The 18,590-nt window shown below is 47.5% G+C and overlaps 1 protein-coding gene across 2 annotated transcripts; it reads left to right on the top strand.

Moving 5' to 3' along the window:
- Window positions 1-1,057: 1,057 nt before the first annotated feature.
- On the top strand, window positions 1,058-18,108 carry SERPINH1 (serpin family H member 1). 2 transcript variants are annotated; one of them, XM_082219451.1, is made up of 6 exons: window positions 1,058-1,271; window positions 4,808-4,851; window positions 11,701-12,353; window positions 13,543-13,641; window positions 15,113-15,345; window positions 16,663-18,108. In XM_082219451.1, exons 3-6 carry the CDS (start codon window positions 11,723-11,725, stop codon window positions 16,963-16,965), a joined length of 1,266 nt encoding a protein of 421 aa, XP_082075577.1. In that variant the 5' UTR covers window positions 1,058-1,271; window positions 4,808-4,851; window positions 11,701-11,722; the 3' UTR covers window positions 16,966-18,108. The 2 variants fall into 2 exon arrangements, with proteins under 2 accessions (XP_082075577.1, XP_082075576.1); XM_082219450.1 differs by lacking the exon at window positions 4,808-4,851.
- The last annotated feature ends 482 nt before the right edge of the window (window positions 18,109-18,590 follow it).

Genomic DNA, 18,590 nt, shown 5'->3' with positions numbered 1-18,590 from the left:
CTGAGCTCCAGATCCAAGGGCCTTCTGGTGGTTCCCTCCCTGCGAGAATCAAAGTTACAGGGAACCAGGCAGAGGGCCTTCTCAGTGGTGGCGCCCGCCCTGTGGAACGCCCTCCCACCAGATGTCAAAGAGATGAGTACAGTGGTACATCGGGTTAAGAACTTAATTTGTTCCGGAGGTCCGTTCTTAACCTGAAACTGTTCTTAACCTGAAGCACCACTTTAGCTAATGGGGCTCCAGCTGCCACCGGGCCGCCAGAGCACGATTTCTGTTCTCATCCTGAAGCAAAGTTCTTAACACGAGGTACTATTTCTGGGTTAGTGGAGTCTGTAACCTGAAGTGTATGTAACCCGAGGTGCCACTGTAAGCATGTAAGCTTTAGAAGACATCTGAAGGCAGCCCTGTATCGGGGAGTTTTTAATGGTTGATGTTGTATTGTGCTTTTAATATTTTTGGGGGGAGCCACCCAGAGTGGCTGGGGCAACCAGTCAGGTGGGTGCCATTTCATTTATTTTTATTTTTATTATCATTATCATTATTCCACGTTGGGCAAAGAGATTCCTGCATTGCAAGAAGTTGGACTTGGTGTTTCTATAACTATAAAGACAGTTTAAAGCATAACCAGCACATGCATAAAATCCATTTTATGCCTTGCCTTTCCACTTAGGACTGGGGCTGAGGTGGTGGCAGTGGCGTAGTGTGGCTTGTCAGCACCCGGGGCAAGGCAAGTAATTTGTGCCCCCTAACCCGTGGATTTGCGCCCCCTAACCCGTGGATTTGTGCCCCCTAACCCGTGGATTTGCGCCCCCTAACCCTAACCCCCAGATGTTGCGCCCGGTGCGGCCGGCCCCCCTGCACCCCCCACGCTACGCCACTGGGTGGTGGGTGGAAGGGAGAACAGCTCACGTTTGCAACGGTTCAAGAAACCCTTTCGCTTCTCGTGCCGATCTGCAACGAGAGCTTGAAGGACGTGGGAGGGAAAAGGAGACAGAGCGACGTCTGTGCGCCTGGGAACTGGACTCTCTATAGGACCCTGCAGGGCCGGGAGGGAGCAGCAGGAGGTGGGGAGAGAGGAGCGCTGCTCGGGACGGGGGCCCCATCCTTTGCTGCAAAGACGCAGCTGGAGAGCGCTTTTTCCTCCCCCCCCCCTTTACAACTTTCCAGAAGTTTCTCTCGCGGGGTTATATAGCCCCCTCCTCCGGGCCGCCGCGTCGCAGAAAGCGCAAAGAGAAGCCCGGCTTTCCTTCCGCCGCCCGAGCGCCATCTCCGAGGTGAGCGGGGTCCCTTTTGGAGACTTTTTGCGCAACTCTCGGGGAACCCGGCGCGGCTTGCGCGCGCGGCGCCGCTGACGGCTCCGAGTGGGCGCTTACTCGGGAGTAAGCCCCTTGACCTTCAGCGGGACTTCTTCCCAAGGAAGCGCGAAGCTTCCTTAAGGCCGGTTTGGGGAGCTTTCCTTTTTGGAAAGGCTTCCTTGCTTGGGAAAGCGACTCTCTCTTTCCGGACGGCGAGGCGTCCGTTCCCTGTGGGTGGTTCTCTTGCGCAAGCCCCGCTGGGAGAAGCCGTGCTGTCGTGGTCCCGAGGCTTTGGCAGGAGAACGGCCCGCGCCCGGGTGGCCTCCTTAACCCCCGCTTGCCCCAGGCGTGAATTCGGATTAAGGTTCAGGGTGGAGCTGATCTTGGATTTGAACTTCGCAGGGGCGTAGGGGGATCAGTTTCCTCTCCTTTTTGCAAAGCTGCATTCCTTTTGTAGCTGATTCATTTGCTGGCTTTTTGGGGGTGCGCTCCAAAGAAACCCCCTCCGTCGCCACCAGGCGGGACCTTTGAGACACGTCGGTGAGCCGTCGAGCTCTCCTTATTTGGGGAAGGCGGCTTTTTCATGCAACGCCTCCGGTCTCCCCATCCATGATCACAGAATTGTAGAGTTGGGGGAACCTTTGGGATCATCTAGTCCAACCCCCTGAAAATACGAATATGCAGCTGTCCCAATCAGGGATCGAACCTGCAACCTTGGCACTATCAACACCAGGCTCTATCCAAATTGAGTTATCCAGGCTATACAATGAAATGCGTTAGGCGGGGGCTCCTGGCAGTGATGGAGCTAGAGGCCAAGGTTGGTCTAGTCCAGCGCTTCTCAACCTGTGGGTCCCCAGATGTTGTTGGACTACAACTCAAGTGGTGCGCATCTTGCACTCTAGCATGCGCCTCGCCGTGCGCTCTGCAGGGCGCGCGTAATGCCCGTGCGCCCGCTCGCTTTAGCACCCGTCTTTGGAGAGCGGATGCCGAGAGGGACCCCCGGGATCTCCTGGAGAGCAGGGAGGATCGTGAGATCGCCCTTTTCCTTGTGGGGAGCAGCCGCCGCCTCCGCCCCGTCTCTCTCTCCCTCCTCCAGCGCTATTCCTGGGCCTTGCGAGCTAGTTGGCTGCAACTTTTGCCGGCAGGATCAAGCCTGCTCCGGTTTCCTCCCGGCTGCTGACTGCATGGAAAGATTGCTGGAGGAAATGTACCCCCGCCCCTCCCGCGGGGAAAAAACAGTAGCAAGGGAGGGGGAAGGATGCTCCCGATTATACAAGCCTGGCCCCATAGAAGGGATGTTTGTCTGTTTGTTTTTGGTGGTAGCGATGTGGTACTTCAGTGCCTAGATTGGGGGAGGGCGTTCCAGGTTAAATGCGGAGTTATTCCCCACCCCCACCCTCATGCCCAAAGGTCTCAAATGTGGGGTGGAGTGGCAGGCACCCACTAAATATTTGGGGATGGCAGAAGCAGTGGAAAGAGGCAGAGAGGGCACAATCTCGCCAGTGCTAAACACATCCCATGAGAGAAGTTTAAGTGCCTTAAAAGGTAGGAATAGACTTGCTTTTGGATCAGACTCAATATCTATATATTTTAAAACCTGTTGACCTCATCAATGCCTTGCATGGGAACAAAACAGCTAAAAGCTGCAAGCCCCACTAACTTTGGGGGAGGGGGTAACTTGTCCCCCCAAAAGAGAGCAGAATTAGCATCTTGGTCAGTGTGAAGGGTTTGTGGTTTGGAATCTCCAAAAATAATTCCATACAGTTCATCCCTTGGTTGGATGAATAAATACAAAAGGTAGGTGTTCCAGAATCATAGCAGACAGGCTTATTTCAGGTCCAGTGTGGTGTAGTGCGCCTACAATATGAAACGAGAAGTGTAAACCCATCCTCCCTTTTTGCCGTGGGAACCCAGAGTTCCCCCTGATAGGCAAAGCTTGGAAAGGTAAAAGAAAGTCAAGTTCAAAAGGGCGCATTGTGCTCTCATGTACAACTTACAAAATGTTACCTCTTTGCTAAAATGCAGTCACTGTGACATAATGGTTTCTTTGTCTGCAAACCCAGAGTCTGTTTTTTTAACTTTTGAGGGTCGGATCTTTTGGTAACCCGAGAAATATTGTCACGTTTCACGTGCAAACTCTAAAATCCAACGCAGAATGCAAAAATGGTTATCTTTAAAAATAAGTGTCGGGCCCTCATGGGAAAGTCTCAGCAGCGTAGCAAGGACATTTTGGACAATGGCTTACATTTTGATGGGTGTGTTTTGTACAGCTCCGCATCTCTCTCCCCTCCCCATCCCCGGTCACTCCATTTAAAATGTTTTGCCAAAATAAACCAAATTCCACGAAAGCCCAGTTTTTGCGATGCGTACGGATAAACAGTGGGCGATACTTGTCTGAGATGCTTTTTTGCCGAGTGGTAATTTGTGCAGATTGCGCCCAGCTTTGGTTTAGATACGGCATACCATTGCTAACTCTCTCAGTGTCTGGTCTTGCCTCGGCTTGCTTACGTGGCATGTGGGGGCAGCCAGAGACATAGGAGGGGCTTCATTATGTGTAGCGCTGAGGGAACACTGCAAAGGATGCAGTGTTGATTTTATGCGCTGCCAGAGGTCAATTTGTGCATTTTCCAGCTTGCCCATTCGCTTGGGGAAAGTTTTAGCACACTTCTGGAACATGTTACAGATTTCTTTCATTTCTGCCACACGTTTTTAAATGCTCCAAGGAACCTTTTTATGACTGAGTGGAGATTTGAACCCTGGTCTCCCAGGTAACGGCTGCACCAGCCCAGTAGAGGAAAAGCACCAGCATTTTAAGATTCAAGTGCGTAGCAAACACTACAAGCTCTACCCATATTTTGCATTCCTCAGCTGGTAGCTAACCGGTTTCCTAAAATGCTTATAATTGCATATTTAACATTCCAAAGCTGGTAGCTAACTAATTTTCTAAAGGGTGGATTGAAAAAAATTGAAACCCCAGGACTGCCAACCCCAGATCTCACAAATTGCTCTCGAAGCACCATCAATTTGGTTGAGAAAAGGAGGAGGGTTGCTCAGTTAGGGCACCCAAATTCTCCCCCCCCCCCCATATCTATGATCCCAGGGAGTTCCACAGCTGCTGGCCCCTCCCACCTGGCCCTGAGGCCCCGCCCTCTTTCTTGGAAGCCCTGTCCACATTATGCCATGTGGAAGTGGGAGGGGCTATGCAAAACAGCGAGGAGGAGGACCGCCCAGGCATTGGCTTGCAGGCAGGAATTCCAGAGGGGCAACCGCGTCGCTCTGTGATTGGTCCCCTTCCGATTTCAAAGTCCGCTTGGAACAGTGAGGTCTAGAAAGTTGTTTCCTGCAATTAAAGGAACCACTCCAAACCTCCTAGCTAGCAGCGTCCTCTGATTCCTTCCTCCTTCCTGGCCTGCTGACATGTAAACTGTAATTTCTAAAGCATCCTGTTGATCTGTTCTGTGCAAATGTTCTCGGATCCTTGAAGGAACTGCCTGATTTGTCTTGTTTTTTTTCAGAATGAAAAAGCCAAACGTTGACCACACTAAGAGAAAGTTCCAAGGTATCTTTAGAAGAACAACAAAAACAAAACAAAAACCCTCCACACTTGTCACACCACACATCCAAAATGAAATAACGCCTAAAAGCTAGCACTCTGTCTTGCCCTGAGACAGGGTCACCTGGTCCAGGAAAAACATCCAAAATAGCTAGCTTGGCCCAGCTGTTCATATAGCATTGCCATATTTCAAAAAGTAAAAACCAGAATACCCCGAAAATTGTAAAGCTTTTTTTTTGGGGGGGGGAACCACCAAAATCATTTTTCCAATGAAAAAAAAACCACACAAAAAATTGCTTTTTCGATTGAAAGAGTGCTGCCTTTTGCAAAAAAATAAATAAAATAAATAAAGTTTCAACAACCTCCTTGATCAGGTCACTGCACCTAATGCTTATTTCCCTGTTGAAGCTAAAATCACCTTCTTGAGAGTTAAAACGCTTTTCTTTGCTGGGAACCTAATATAAAGCCTCGATGACGCCTCCTTTCTGAAAACCTTGTGGGTGATGGAGCGGCAGGTCTGTAAATACCGTATTTTTTGCTCTATAACACGCACCCGACCATAACATGCACGTAGTTTTTAGAGGAGGAAAATCCGTAGGCATACCACCCATAGGCATTCCCTCCATAACACGCACAGACATTTCCCCTTACTTTTTAGGAGGAAAAAAGTGAGTGTTATGGTGCAAAAAATATGGTAATTGGGTTGTCAGTTCACAACCCGGAGAACATCTTAACAGCTCTGCAGACACAGGAGGGAGATTCAGGTGAAGAACAGGCGTAGAAACCTTCCTGTATCTTCCTCCTTCTTGGCTGCAGAGCTAATAATAATAATAATAATAATAATAATAATAATAATAATAATAATATTTTATTTATACCCCAGCCAGAGCCGGGCTCAGGGCAGCTAACACCAGTAAAATTACAATAAAAACATAATGGCGGGGGGGGGGGAACCAATTTAAAATACAAGTTAAAAATACAATTTAAAATGCAGCCTCATTTTAATAGTAGCCCATAGATCAAAACCATAAGGTGAGGGAAACATAAGGGTCAGACTGAGTCCAAACCAAAGGCCAGGTGGAACAGTCTTACAGGCCCTGCGGAAAGATGTCAAGTCCCGCAGGGCTCTAGTCTCTTGTGACAGAGCGTTCCACCAAGTCGGGGCCAGTACTGAAAAGGTCCTGGCCCTAGTTGAGACCAATCTAACCACTTTGCAACCTGGGACCTCCAAAGTGTTGTCATTTGTGGACCTTAAGGTCCTCCGCAGGGCATACCAGGAGATTATGTTGGAGACTGAGAGCTCTGCAGTCTGGCAAGTCCAGGCAAGCTCACTCTTAACGTTCTCAAAGACAAGCAGTTTAACCCCAGCAGTCAATTACTTTGCTTCTGTAACAGAACTTTTTGTCCTCCATTGTTTTTGGACGACATATCCCATCTTCCTTGACTGCTGGCTGCTGGGAGATGGAGTCTACCAGCATCTGGAAGATGTCACTATCCCTGCTCCAGATGTTTCAAATTACAAATCATCATTATCATATTTGGCGCAATCATATAGAGGGCCAGAGGTTCCCCTATAGGCCCTGTCTGTCGTGCCCAAGCTCCTAACGCTGTTTGCTTAACCGCTGAAGACCAGCTTTTGCTGCAGTTTGAGAGCCTTGGCCCTGCGGACCACAGAGGAGTAAATCTTTGCTGGCCAAAGCTACAGCCGTTATAGGGGATTTGTTACTGCTGAATGTGGCGCTGGAGCATAGCTGCAAAGGCACCAGCTGCTCAGACACATTGGGAAAGACGATGAAACTCTTAAGCTTGGGGTCAGGGGTTTGATCCCCATGTTGGGCAATAATAATAATAATAATAAATTATTTGTACCCCGCCCATCTGGCTGGGTTTCCCCAGCCACTCTGGGCGGCTTCCACAAAGACCAAAAATACACTAATATGTCATACATTAAAAACTTCCCTGAACAGGGCTGCCTTAATAATAACCCCAGCTCTACAGTACTATGAGATCCAGAGTGACCCTCCAGGCCGGCCTTTCTCAACCTGTGGGTCCCCAGATGTTGTTGAACTACAACTCCCATCACCCCTAGCTAGCAAGGCCAGAGCTCAGGGATGATGGGAGTTGTAGTCCAACAACATCTGGGGACCCACAGGTTGAGAAAGGCTGCTCCAGGCTGTACCTTTCGCAAAGTGGACATTTCAGATCCTGTTCTGCCAGGGACTGGTTCTAACCAGATCAGAATATATATAGCAAGAAAGAAGACGTCTGGTTTTAAAAGCCTTTGTGTTTTTTCATCTCCATCCCTGCTCCCTCCCAACCACCGCCACCAAAAAGACCTTTTTTAACTATCTGCATTGCTCGGAACTATAATTTGACCCCACGGTGGAAAGCTGTGCTATTTGCAGGAGTTAATTGCAGAGGGCCTTTTGCCTGCCTGCGTGGCTCTTCTCCCCCCGCTTTCTGCATGGAATGTCCCGGGGGGAGGCGGGGGGAAATGGCTTCTCCCACTTCCTTCGCTTTGGTTTATTCTGCTGCATGAAGAGTACATAGCTCAGACCCCACCCTTGGCACAGTGCCACGGAGCGCAGCTGGATGAGGTCTTGGCTACCTCCCCAGATGGGATCAGGGAATAAAAATGCAGAAATGGGAGCAGAGTGGAAGCTCTAAAAGAGTTTTGTCTGAACTGGCCCTTGCTAATCTGGTGCCTTCCAGGTGTTTTGGAACATCTGGATGTTTTAGACGCTCCTTCCTTTTAAAGCAGAGGTTGGATGCTCATCTGCCGTGGATGCTTGACCTGAGATTTCTGCATTGCAGGGGGTTGGACTAGATGACCCCTGGGTCCCTTCTAGTGCTAAGATTCCATGGAGAGCACCAGATTGCTGAAAAGCGGAGTAGTAATAATAATAGGTAAAGGTAAAGGACCCCTGGCAGATAAGTCCAGTCGCGAACAACTCTGGGATTGTGGCGCTCATCTCGCTTTACAGGCCGAGGGAGCCGGCGTTTGTCCGCAGATGGTTTTTGCGGGTCATGTGGCCAGCAAGACTAAGCCGCTTCTGGCGCAGCGGAACACCGAAACCAGAGCAGCGCAAATAATAATAATAATAATATAGTTACACCCTGCCCATCTGGCTGGGTTTCCCCAGCCACTCTGGGCAGCTTCCAACAAGGTATTAAAATACAGTGGTCTGTTAAACATTAAAAGCTTCCCTAAACAGGGCTGCCTTCAGATGTCTTCTAAAACGCCGTTTACCTTCCCGCCGCAGTGGTACCTATTTATCTACTTGACCTGGCGTGCTTTCGAACTGCTAGGTTGGCAGGAGCAGGGACTGAGCAACGGGAGCTCACCCCATTGCGGGGATTTGAACCGCCAACCTTCTGATCGGCAAGTCCTAGGCTCTGTGGTTCAACCCACAGTGCCACCTGCGTCCCTGTAGTAGTAGTAGTAGTAATAATAATAATAATAATAATAATAATAATAATAATAATAGTGATGGATAAATAGTATTATTTAGGGCACTTTTTGAAATCCGAAGAGAAACATTGAATAAAGCTGAACACTGGAATATTTGCAACAGGTAGAAAGTGCTTCTTCACACAGTGCAAAGTTCAGCTATAGAATTTACTCCAGCCAGATGTCATAATGGCCACCGACTCAAGAGGGCTTTAAAAGAGAGTTAGACAGATAGAAAGAAGATAAAGTCCTGACCAGAGAAGAATGGCAGATCGAGTTGATGGATTATGCAGAAATGGCAAAAATGAAGAATCAGAAATCAGGAAGACCCAGATTTTAATAAGGAATGGGGGAAAATTTATAATTTACCTTAAAAACCACTGTAAAACATTAAAATCGTTAGTAGGATTGGAATAACACTTGTAGTTTAATGGTGAATTTTGGACACAATGGAGAGGTAAAAGATTTGGATTATCCTAAAAGATGCAGGAGGAAATGATTAACAACAGGACCCACAAAGGTCAAAGAGAGAAGTCTATGAGATTCTTTGGAATCTCATTTTTATGTTGGATGTTGTGTTTGTAAAACTGTAATTTGAAAAACCAAATGAATAAATTAAAATAAAATAGGGTCAGACAAATTCACAGAGGGTCTCAGTGGCTACTGGCCATGAAGGCTGTGCCTTGCCTTCACAGTTTGAGGCAGCAATGCTTATGAGGAAACCATAGGAGAATCGAGGGCTTTTGTGCTCAAATCCTGTTCGCTGGCTTCCCACAGATGAGGCCCTGGCCTGATCCAGCCAGCTCTTTTTATGCTCTTTTGGCTTTGTGTTCCCGTTTGGAAACTACTTTTTAACCTCTCCTGAATCGAGAAAAAGGACAACGTCCCAGTAGTGGCAGCAGCTCTGTGCGCTGATTCGACCCTCCGGTTTGGCAAAAGGACATTTTCCTCCCCAGTGGGAATATCTGGGATTAAGGCTTCTTCAACAGGCAGTTGCTGCTATTAATACTGCACCATTGAGGCACTTAGCCAATTCAGACAAATCCAAAGCATTTAACAACCTGTTCCAGCCTTCCTTAAAGCTGGTGTCCCCTTAAAGCGGGATGTAGCCGGAGATTGGATTTGGGACAGATGTGGTACAGATGTTTTAGTGGGAACATTCAGTTAGCCCTGATGTGGAGTCACAAGAGAATCTCCTACCTCTGGGAGAGGCTGCCCGTTGCTTTGCTGCCTGAGTCTGTGCTCTGGGATTAAAGTAAATAATTAACACCATTCAGCCAGAAGTACCGTATTTTTCGCTCCATAGACGCTCCTTTTGTGGTCTGGACCACAAGACGCACCAAGTTTTTGGAGGAGGAAAACAAGAAAAAAAATATTCTGAATTTCAGAAGCCAGAACAACAAAAGGGATCGCTGCGCAGTGAAAGCAGCAAACCCTCTTGCTGTTCTGGCTTCTGGGATAGCTGCGCAGCCTGCATTCGCTCCATAAGATGCACACACATCCCCCCTTACTTTTTAGGAGGGAAAAGTGGGTCTTATAGAGCAAAAAATACGGTATTTCCCAGAATAACGGCTGGTGCAGAATTTTTTTTTATTTTTTTGCATGCTGAAATGAAGCTTTTTCAGGTGCAGGGAGAGTAGTGGATACATCACATTTTTAATTAAAGGGAGGAATAAGATTGTGATACGATTTTTTTGGGTGGGGGACGACCATTAAATACTCAAACTTTCTCAGAATCCGAAAGCTCCCTCTGGTGGGTCCTACAAGGAAGTGCAAATAGCTGCATGTTGACATTTGGAGATTGCAACCAATGTCTGCCCTTTTTTTAAAAAAAAATAAATTTTATTTGCTCAACACATAACAACCACAAAAAGACATATTACACCATAATAAGAATACCATCAGTCGCACATTACATAAAGAATTCATATAAATTCCATAATCCATGAACGGTAATGATCTCTTCCTTTTAAATACGACTTCCCATCTACTCCATAAATCTAATTACCATTCTTTGCTGCCAGTACATGTTATTGCTATCGTCTCAAATCAGTTCAAAATGTATTATATCATATACCTAGTCTTGCTGGTATTCAAATGCCGCAATGGATTTTAAGTCAGTATTATTAATTTTCAAATACCGTATTTTTTGCACCATAACACTCACTTTTTTCCTCCTAGAAAGTAAGGGGAAATGTCTGTGCGTGTTATGGAGGGAATGCCTACGGGTGGCATGCCTACGGATTTTCCTCCTCTAAAAACTATGTGCGTGTTATGGTCGAGTGCGTGTTATAGAGCGAAAAAGACGGTATATTTTAAATGCTTCCTATTTTGAAATAAATTCTTTCCTTAATAAAATAAAATTTTATTTAATTTTCCGGATGGGCTGTCTAACTCAGTATAGTCAATCATTTTTTGGACCCACTCTTGTCTTGAGGGAGCTTTTTTACTTTTCCACATTGTGGCTATAAGAACCCTCGCTGCCACCGTTGCATAGAGAAAGATATCCTGAAATTGATTAGGAAAGTCTGCATCAATCATACCCAGTCAATATGCCTCTGGTTTGAAGTTTATTCATTAGTCACTACGTGCAGGTTGTTCATTAGTCACCCTCTTCCCAATGCTTGTACATCAAAGAAGGTCAAAAGGTAGCCAACATTATCGCTTCTTCCTTCCACCAGATGACACATTAAAGGCTACTCTCAGCCATCAAAGAGCAGAACAAGCGATGTTGTTGTTTAGTCATTTAGTCGTGTCCGACTCTTCATGACCCCCTGGACCAGAGCACGCTAGGCACTCCTGTCTTCCACTGCCTCCCGCAGTTTGGTCAAACTCATGCTGGTAGCTTCGAGAACACTGTCCCACCATCTCGTCCTCTGTCGTCCCCTTCTCCTTGTGCCCTCCATCTTTCCCAACATCAGGGTCTTTTCCAGGGAGTCTTCTCTTCTCATGAGGTGGCCAAAGTATTGGAGCCTCAGCTTCAGGGTCTGTCCTTCCAGTGAGCACTCAGGGCTGATTTCCTTAAGATTGGAGAGGTTTGATCTGCTTGCAGTCCATGGGACTCTCAAGAGTCTCCTCCGGCACCATAGTTCAAATGCATCCATTCTTCGGCAATCAGCCTTCTTTATGGCCCAGCTCTCACTTCCATACATCACTACTGGGAAAACCATAGCTTTAACAAGAGATAGAGGGGAAGTAAACACAGGCAGGAAGAAAAGACCATGTCAGATCACTAAACTCCTTGATTGCCCCTACACTTGCCACTAAGCAACATCACTTCCCTACATAGACCCTTCCAGCGCTGGTGGTTTTCTTTACCCATAGAATACATCTCCTGGTTGGAGAAGGAACAGGGAAACTGGACTGCTCAGCCTCGCTGATCCTTGCCTTCTGTTTCCTTGCAGGCTCAGCTGGTTCCCAGCGTCCATGGCAGCCACCATGTGGATGATCCGACTCCTTGCGCTCTGCGCCTTGGTCCTTGCCGTTCCCCCGGAGGACAAGAAGAAGAGCGAGAAGAAGGCTTCTTCTGGAGACAAGAAGCTGAGTGACAAGGCAGCCACTTTGGCCGACCGCAGCGCCACCTTGGCCTTCAACCTCTACCACACCATGGCCAAGGAGAAGAACATGGAGAACATATTGGTGTCTCCGGTGGTGGTGGCGTCTTCTCTCGGGCTGGTGTCCCTGGGCGGCAAGGCCACCACGGCCTCGCAGGCCAAGGCGCTGCTCAGCGCCGACAAGCTGAACGACGACTACGTCCACAGTGGCCTCTCGGAGCTCCTGAGCGAGGTCAGCAACTCCACGGCCCGCAACGTCACCTGGAAGATGGGCAGCCGCCTATACGGCCCCAGCTCCATCACCTTCGCCGACGACTTCGTTAAGAGCAGTAAGAAGCACTACAACTACGAGCACTCCAAGATCAACTTCCGGGACAAGCGCAGCGCTCTCAAGTCCATCAACGAGTGGGCCTCCCAGACCACTGACGGCAAGCTGCCCGAGGTCACTAAGGATGTGGAGAAGACGGACGGAGCCCTCATCGTCAACGCCATGTTCTTCAAACGTAAGTGGAAGCCGGCGGGGAGGGTGGTTTTGGGGTGCAAGCCCTGAGCTCTTGCTGAGCATGTGGGGTCCAGATAGGAGTGGTGGAATTGTTCAGCCAGCAGGAAGACCCCTACTGGATGAAACCAAGGGTTTCTGAAATGGAAAACGACCGAGGTCCCAACCAAAGGAGAATGGCCACTTAAGTTGACAGAATATGTGCAGCTTGCAGACTTAACGTATAGAATAAGAGAACGAGAACAGCATACGTTTAGAGAAGGTTGGAAAACATTTATTGAATATATGGGAAATAATGGTGTACTGCTGAAGACGCTGGCAGCGTTAAGATAACCGGAAAAATATAAATAAAATGGAAGATATAGTGAGAGTATCAGCAACAGAGGAATATCAATCAATTGGTAAAGGGCTGTAATGAGAGATTGGCAATACAGTGGTACCTCGGGTTACATACGCTTCAGGTTACAGACTCCACTAGCCCAGAAATAGTACCTCGGGTTAAGAACTTTGCTTCAGGATGAGAACCGAAATCGTGCTCCAGCAGCGGGAGGCCCCATTAGCTAAAGTGGTGCTTCAGGTTAAGAACGGTTTCAGGTTAAGAACGGACCTCCGGAACGAATTAAGTACTTAACCTGAGGTACCACTGTACTCTCAGTGTGGGCTTTGGACACAAGCAAGAACGAGACGTCAACAGTGTGGTGGCAATTGGTTCCTTTTAGGGGAAAGGAGTTGCATAACTGTGGGTGCCACTACAGAGAAGGCCCTGTTCTGAGTCACCATTCAGTGAGCAACACCTATTGTTGAAAAGGCATCCATTCCGGGTGCAAGCTGGCTGGCCCGGGGAGAGGCGCTCAGATAAATACCTCAATCCCAAGCTTCTAAGCGCTTTGTATATTAATATCAGCACCCTGGATTTGGCCTGCTAATGTAAAGACAGCACAGAATAAATAGTGTTAAATAGCATTGCCTGCAAATGCCAGTCAAAATGCCGGCAGCTGTGTTTTGTGCAAGTTCCTTGCTTCTGGGTTTGGCTTCTTGAAAGGCCTGAAACCGCAGCTACAAAGCAAGAAACAGCTGTGTGTTCTTTGAATTGTGGCCGGGGGGGCATGCACGATTGAATCAGGTGCGTGAGATACAACAAACTGGTCCGTCCTGCTGTTAACCGGCCTTGCGTCATCTCTTTGCTTCCACAGCTCACTGGGATGAAAGGTTCCATCACAAGATGGTGGACAATCGTGGCTTTATGGTGACGCGTTCCTACACGGTTGGCATTCCCATGATGCACCGCACTGGTAAGAGTGCCTGGAAAAGGAGCCCGGCCTCATTCTTGGCTGGAAAAGCTTCAGTTTTAGGCTGCTAACACTTTCCAGGACATGGCCCCCTTTGCCTCTGCGTGGCTCCATCCTTATTTCAGACTTCGTGGTATATCAGTATTTTTGGCGATCCTTCATAGCCAAGTAAGATGGAATGTAGGGTCCCTCCAGATGGGTGTTTTGTGGGTATCTTCTGCAACATGCCATCGATGCAGTCATAGTCTTTGTCTTCTTTGGCTATCCCTCATAGCCGAGTAAGATTGTCTTCCATAGACACAATATTAACAGTGAGTCCATAAGTGACTGTGGAGGCCAATTTTGGATCCGCACATCCTTCCACAGTGGGGACATTGGTTTCCGGGCAGGAGTTGATGACAGGGTGGATTTGCCAAGCATGCCTTCCTCTTAGCATGTTTCTCCCATTTGTCCTGTGTTCAAGTGTCTTCAAAGTCCATGACACCTTTGGTAAAGACTGTTCTCCAACTGGAGCGCTCACAGGCCAGTGTTTCCCAGTTGTCGGTGTTGATACTGCATTTTTTGAGAGAGTCTTTCAACCTCTTTTGTTGATCACCAGCATTAAGCTTTCCATTTTTAAGTTCAAAATAGAGTAGCTGCTTTGGAAGACGATAATCAGGCATCCGCACAACATGACCAGTCCAACGAAGTTGATGTTGAAGAATCATTACTTCAATACTGGTCATGTTTGCTTCTTCCAGTACCCTGGCATTAGTTCGCCTGTCTTCCCAGGTGATGTGTAATTTTTTAAGGAGACACCGTTGATGGAATCTTTCAAGGAGTTGGAGATGGCGTTTATAAGTGGTTTACATTGTGATGTTTAGCTGGTGATCTATCACGATGTTGAAAAACAGACATTGGCCAGCCCTAATCCTGATCCTAAGTGGCATGGCTGCTCTTTAGTTGCTTAATTTTTTTCCTTGTTCTCGGTACTGTTTTGCCTTGCCTCCATAAAGGTAAAGGTAAAGGGACCCCTGAGCATTAGGTCCAGTCGTGACCGACTCTGGGGTTGCGGCGCTCATCTCGCTTTATTGGCCGAGGGAGCCAGCGTACAGCTTCCGGGCATGTGGCCAGCATGACTAAGCCGCTTCTGGCAAACCAGAGCAGCGCACGGAAACGCCATTTACCTTCCCGCCGGAGCGGTACCTATTTATCTACTTGCACTTTGACGTGCTTTCGAACCGCTAGGTGGGCAGGAGCAGGGACCGAGCAACGGGAGCTCACCCCGTCACGGGGATTTGAACCGCCGACCTTCTGATCGGCAAGCCCTGGGCTCTGTGGTTTAACCCGCCTCCCTTGCCTTGCCTCCATAGAAACCCCTATAAAAATTATTGCCAGAAAAGAATAGTGCAATCTGCATTGATGTGCCGCTGCGCACTTGCCTGCTTTGCCTGTCTCCCTGCAGCCGCTGACTCATTCCCCCTTGTTTCCGCAGGGCTGTACAACTATTTCAATGACGAGGCAGAGAACCTGCAGATGGTGGAGATGCCTCTGGCACACAAGCTGTCCAGCATGATCTTCATCATGCCCAACCATGTGGAGCCGCTGGAGAGGCTGGAGAAGCTGCTGACCCGGGAACAGCTGAAGGTCTGGCTGGGGAAGATGAAGCAGCGAGCCGTCGCCATCTCCCTGCCCAAGGTCAGCCTGGAAGTCAGCCACGATCTGCACGTGAGTACCACCATTGCATTGCATTTCGCTTTTTGTTTGTACACTACTAGAATCAAAGGAATTTCTCTCTGTATGCAACTACTGCCATGAGGAGGGTACTTGATGCCCCCAAATGGCATATGAAAGAAGAGCGGAAGTTGAAATGGATGGGAGTACAGTGGTACCTCGGGTTACATACACTTCAGGTTATATACACTTCCAGGTTACAGACTCCGCTAACCCAGAAATAGTACCTCGGGTTAAGAACTTTGCTTCAGGAGGAGAACAGAAATCGTGCAATGGCGGCAGCAGTGGGAGGCCCCATTAGCTAAAGCAGTGCTTCAGGTTAAGAACAGTTTCAGGTTAAGAACGGACCTCCGGAACGAATTAAGTATGTAACCAGAGGTACCACTGTATGGCGAAATTGCAAGTTAAACTCATAAAACTGGAGGACAAGACAAGACAGCCTTCAAGGAGGTTTGGAAAACATTTGTAGATTATATAACAGCCGCACCTTGGTTTTCGGTGCGGCTTTCGAAGAAGCTTCTGCAGCCAATCAGAAGCCGTGCTTTGGTTTCGGAAGTCGAACAGACTTCTGGAACAGATTCCGTTCAACTTCCAAGGTACGACTCTGACTCTCTCTCTGTGTGTGTGTGTGTGTGTGTGTGTGTGTGTGTGTGTGTTAAAATGCTAGCAGATTTGGAGTAAGCTCATCAGTAAAAGTTACTCTGAGAATATGGTGGAGGAAAGAAGGTCTCAAATAATTATAATATGCAGCAGTAATAGATAATTTGAGGAAACCATGGAAGGGTGGAAGGGAAGTCGATTACCAAGGGAATGTGTATTGCAAAATGTTTGACTAATTGCATTGTTTTCAAATATATATATATTATAATTTGTATACCACCTTTGTATGTTACTATGCAGAAGGTGGTTTGTAAGCTGAAGAAACAATGAATCAGACAGGAAAGATCACAAATAAGAGTCCGATCCAATACAAAAAAAAGTCACAGTAACAACAGGTCAAATACAGTGGTACCTTGCTTTGAGAACAGCTTAGTTTATGAACAACTTGGACTAAGAACGCTGCAAACCCAGAAGTAGGTGTTTTGGTTTGTGAACTTTGCCTTGGAAGCAGAACATGTTCCGCTCCTGTTAAGTGTGTTCCATTTGTAAATTGAGCCCCCCGTTGCTATAGGAAAGCACACCTTGGTTTAAGAACGCTTTGGTTTAAGAACGGACTTCTGGAATGGATTAAGTTCATAAACCGAGGTACCACTGTAAAGCAATATTCAACAATCCATTAGAATATAATATATATGTGCCCTCGTTTCCCAGAAACACTTGGCTGATCTTGGCCTAACAGAAGCCGTCGACAAAAACAAGGCTGACCTTTCTAAGATTTCGGGCAAGAAGGATCTCTACCTCTCCAACGTCTTCCACGCTGCGGCCCTGGAGTGGGACACGGAGGGGAACCCCTTTGAAGGGGACATCTACGCCCGGGAAGAGATGAAAAACCCAAAGCTCTTCTACGCAGATCACCCATTCTTCTTCCTGATCAAAGACAATAAGACCAACTCCATCCTTTTCATTGGCCGACTAGTGAGGCCCAAAGGAGACAAGATGCGTGATGAATTGTAGTGTGTGAGCCCAAGTATGCCATTCGTGTTGGGTTGCGTTTTATTTTTTTAAAATGGGGGGGATATGGTTTATCTTTTACAAACTGGTGCACCCATGCCATTAACTCACTAAAAAATATTGGAGGTCGTAAAGCAGCGGGGAGTTTGGGCCAGGGAGCCATCCCCACAAGAAACCACTTTTTGACGCTTTACACCTTATCCTCTTAAGACCTGCCCTGGCACCAAAAGGGGGAAACAGCTCCCAAATTTCGTTGTTCATGAGCATATCCCTATCAGGGTGGCATCCATTGCCCAGCGAGAGATCCTTTTAATTTGTAGGCGTTTTTGCTGCTGTTGAATGTGAAACGGGTACAACCAACTACACGCAATATTTGATCACTAATAGGTGAAATTCTGAGTTCGTACCCATTACTTATAAGACCAACTAGTCATTGGGAGGGGTCAATTAAAAGGATTTCTCATTAGTGCATCCTTTTGTCAGCTGAAAAGCCCACTTTGTTTTTAGTTGGGACATTTTCTGAAGTGGAAAAAAAGATTCCGGTTGTGATGGGTTACATAAAAAACCACTCTGGTTCCCAGTTGTGTTTCCAGACAAACACGTCCCTCTCAACTCCTGTAATGTCCCCTTAGTAACTAACTGGTGCTTTTCCTCCTAAGAGGCTACATCCATCATTGAAGGAATGAACAGCTGAAGCTTGCATTGGCGATGGGTGCCTTATCTTTTTACCTTAACCTTGCCATTTCTTTTTCTCCCTTTGTGCTGAGGCTCCCCACTGTTAACATTCCCTTTTACCGGAGTTAACGTTGGCAACTCTTGGCGCTTCTTAACAGCATTCGCGTAGTAAGGCAAGGAAGCATTTAGGGTGCCAAAAAAGATAGAATGACAAGAATAAACCCAGAGGAGAGTGGGCGCAGGGCAATGGACACAAAACATGGGCCTTACAGTGAACAATTCACACACTGAATCCTGGTGCTATTATACACTTTGGGAAGAGGGTCTGGGTGGGGAAGAGAACAGGGCAAAACGCAATTGTGAGATGATTGATTTGTGTTATGTGAATGCAAGTATCAGATGCCTTTATTTTCTATGGTCGCACAAAACCTTTGTCGTACGATTTTTTTGCAATAAAATATTTTTCGGTGACTCGTCCTAAAACCCTTGAATTTAGCAGAAGGGTGGCTCTTGCCATATGCATAAGTCATCAAACTCTTGGGGCTTGCAGGTCCTACAAGATTTCCAACACAGGCCACATATTTCTTACAGATCTATGAATACTGTGTGTTGATGCAGTTTATTCTTCTTCGGCGATCACTTGTAGCCGAGTAAGATTGTCTTCCATAAACACGGTCTTAACAGGGAGTCCGTAAGTGACTGCGGAGGCCAATTCTGGATCCACACTTCCTTCCACAGTGGGGACATTGGTTTCTGGGTGGGAGTTGATCACGGTGTGGATTTGCCAAACATGCCTTCCTCCTAGCACGTTTCTCCCTTGCGTCCTGAGTTCGAGTGTCTTCAAAGCCCATGACAACAGGGGGATGGACATAGGAAGATGCTTCCTACTTAGGCCAGTGGTCCAGCTAGGTCAGTACTGCCCACACAGGTTGGCAGCAGCTCCCCAGCATTCT

This window comes from Podarcis vaucheri (assembly GCF_965113315.1).
Source record: "Podarcis vaucheri genome assembly, chromosome: 4".
Classification (NCBI taxonomy): Eukaryota; Metazoa; Chordata; class Lepidosauria; order Squamata; family Lacertidae; genus Podarcis; species Podarcis vaucheri.
The sequence above is the reverse complement of the archived record's forward strand: the minus strand, read 5'-3'. Positions and strand labels throughout refer to the sequence as shown.

What these genes read in the sequence shown, in the direction of transcription:
- SERPINH1 (XM_082219450.1), top strand. Translation starts at nt 11,723, where the DNA reads ATGGCAGCCACCATGTGGATGATCCGACTCCTTGCGCTCTGCGCCTTG. An exon ending in TCCCATGATGCACCGCACTG is followed by an intron (nt 13,642 to 15,112) that starts GTAAGAGTGCCT and finishes TTGTTTCCGCAG; the next exon opens with GGCTGTACAACTATTTCAAT. An exon ending in AAGTCAGCCACGATCTGCAC is followed by an intron (nt 15,346 to 16,662) that starts GTGAGTACCACC and finishes CTCGTTTCCCAG; the next exon opens with AAACACTTGGCTGATCTTGG.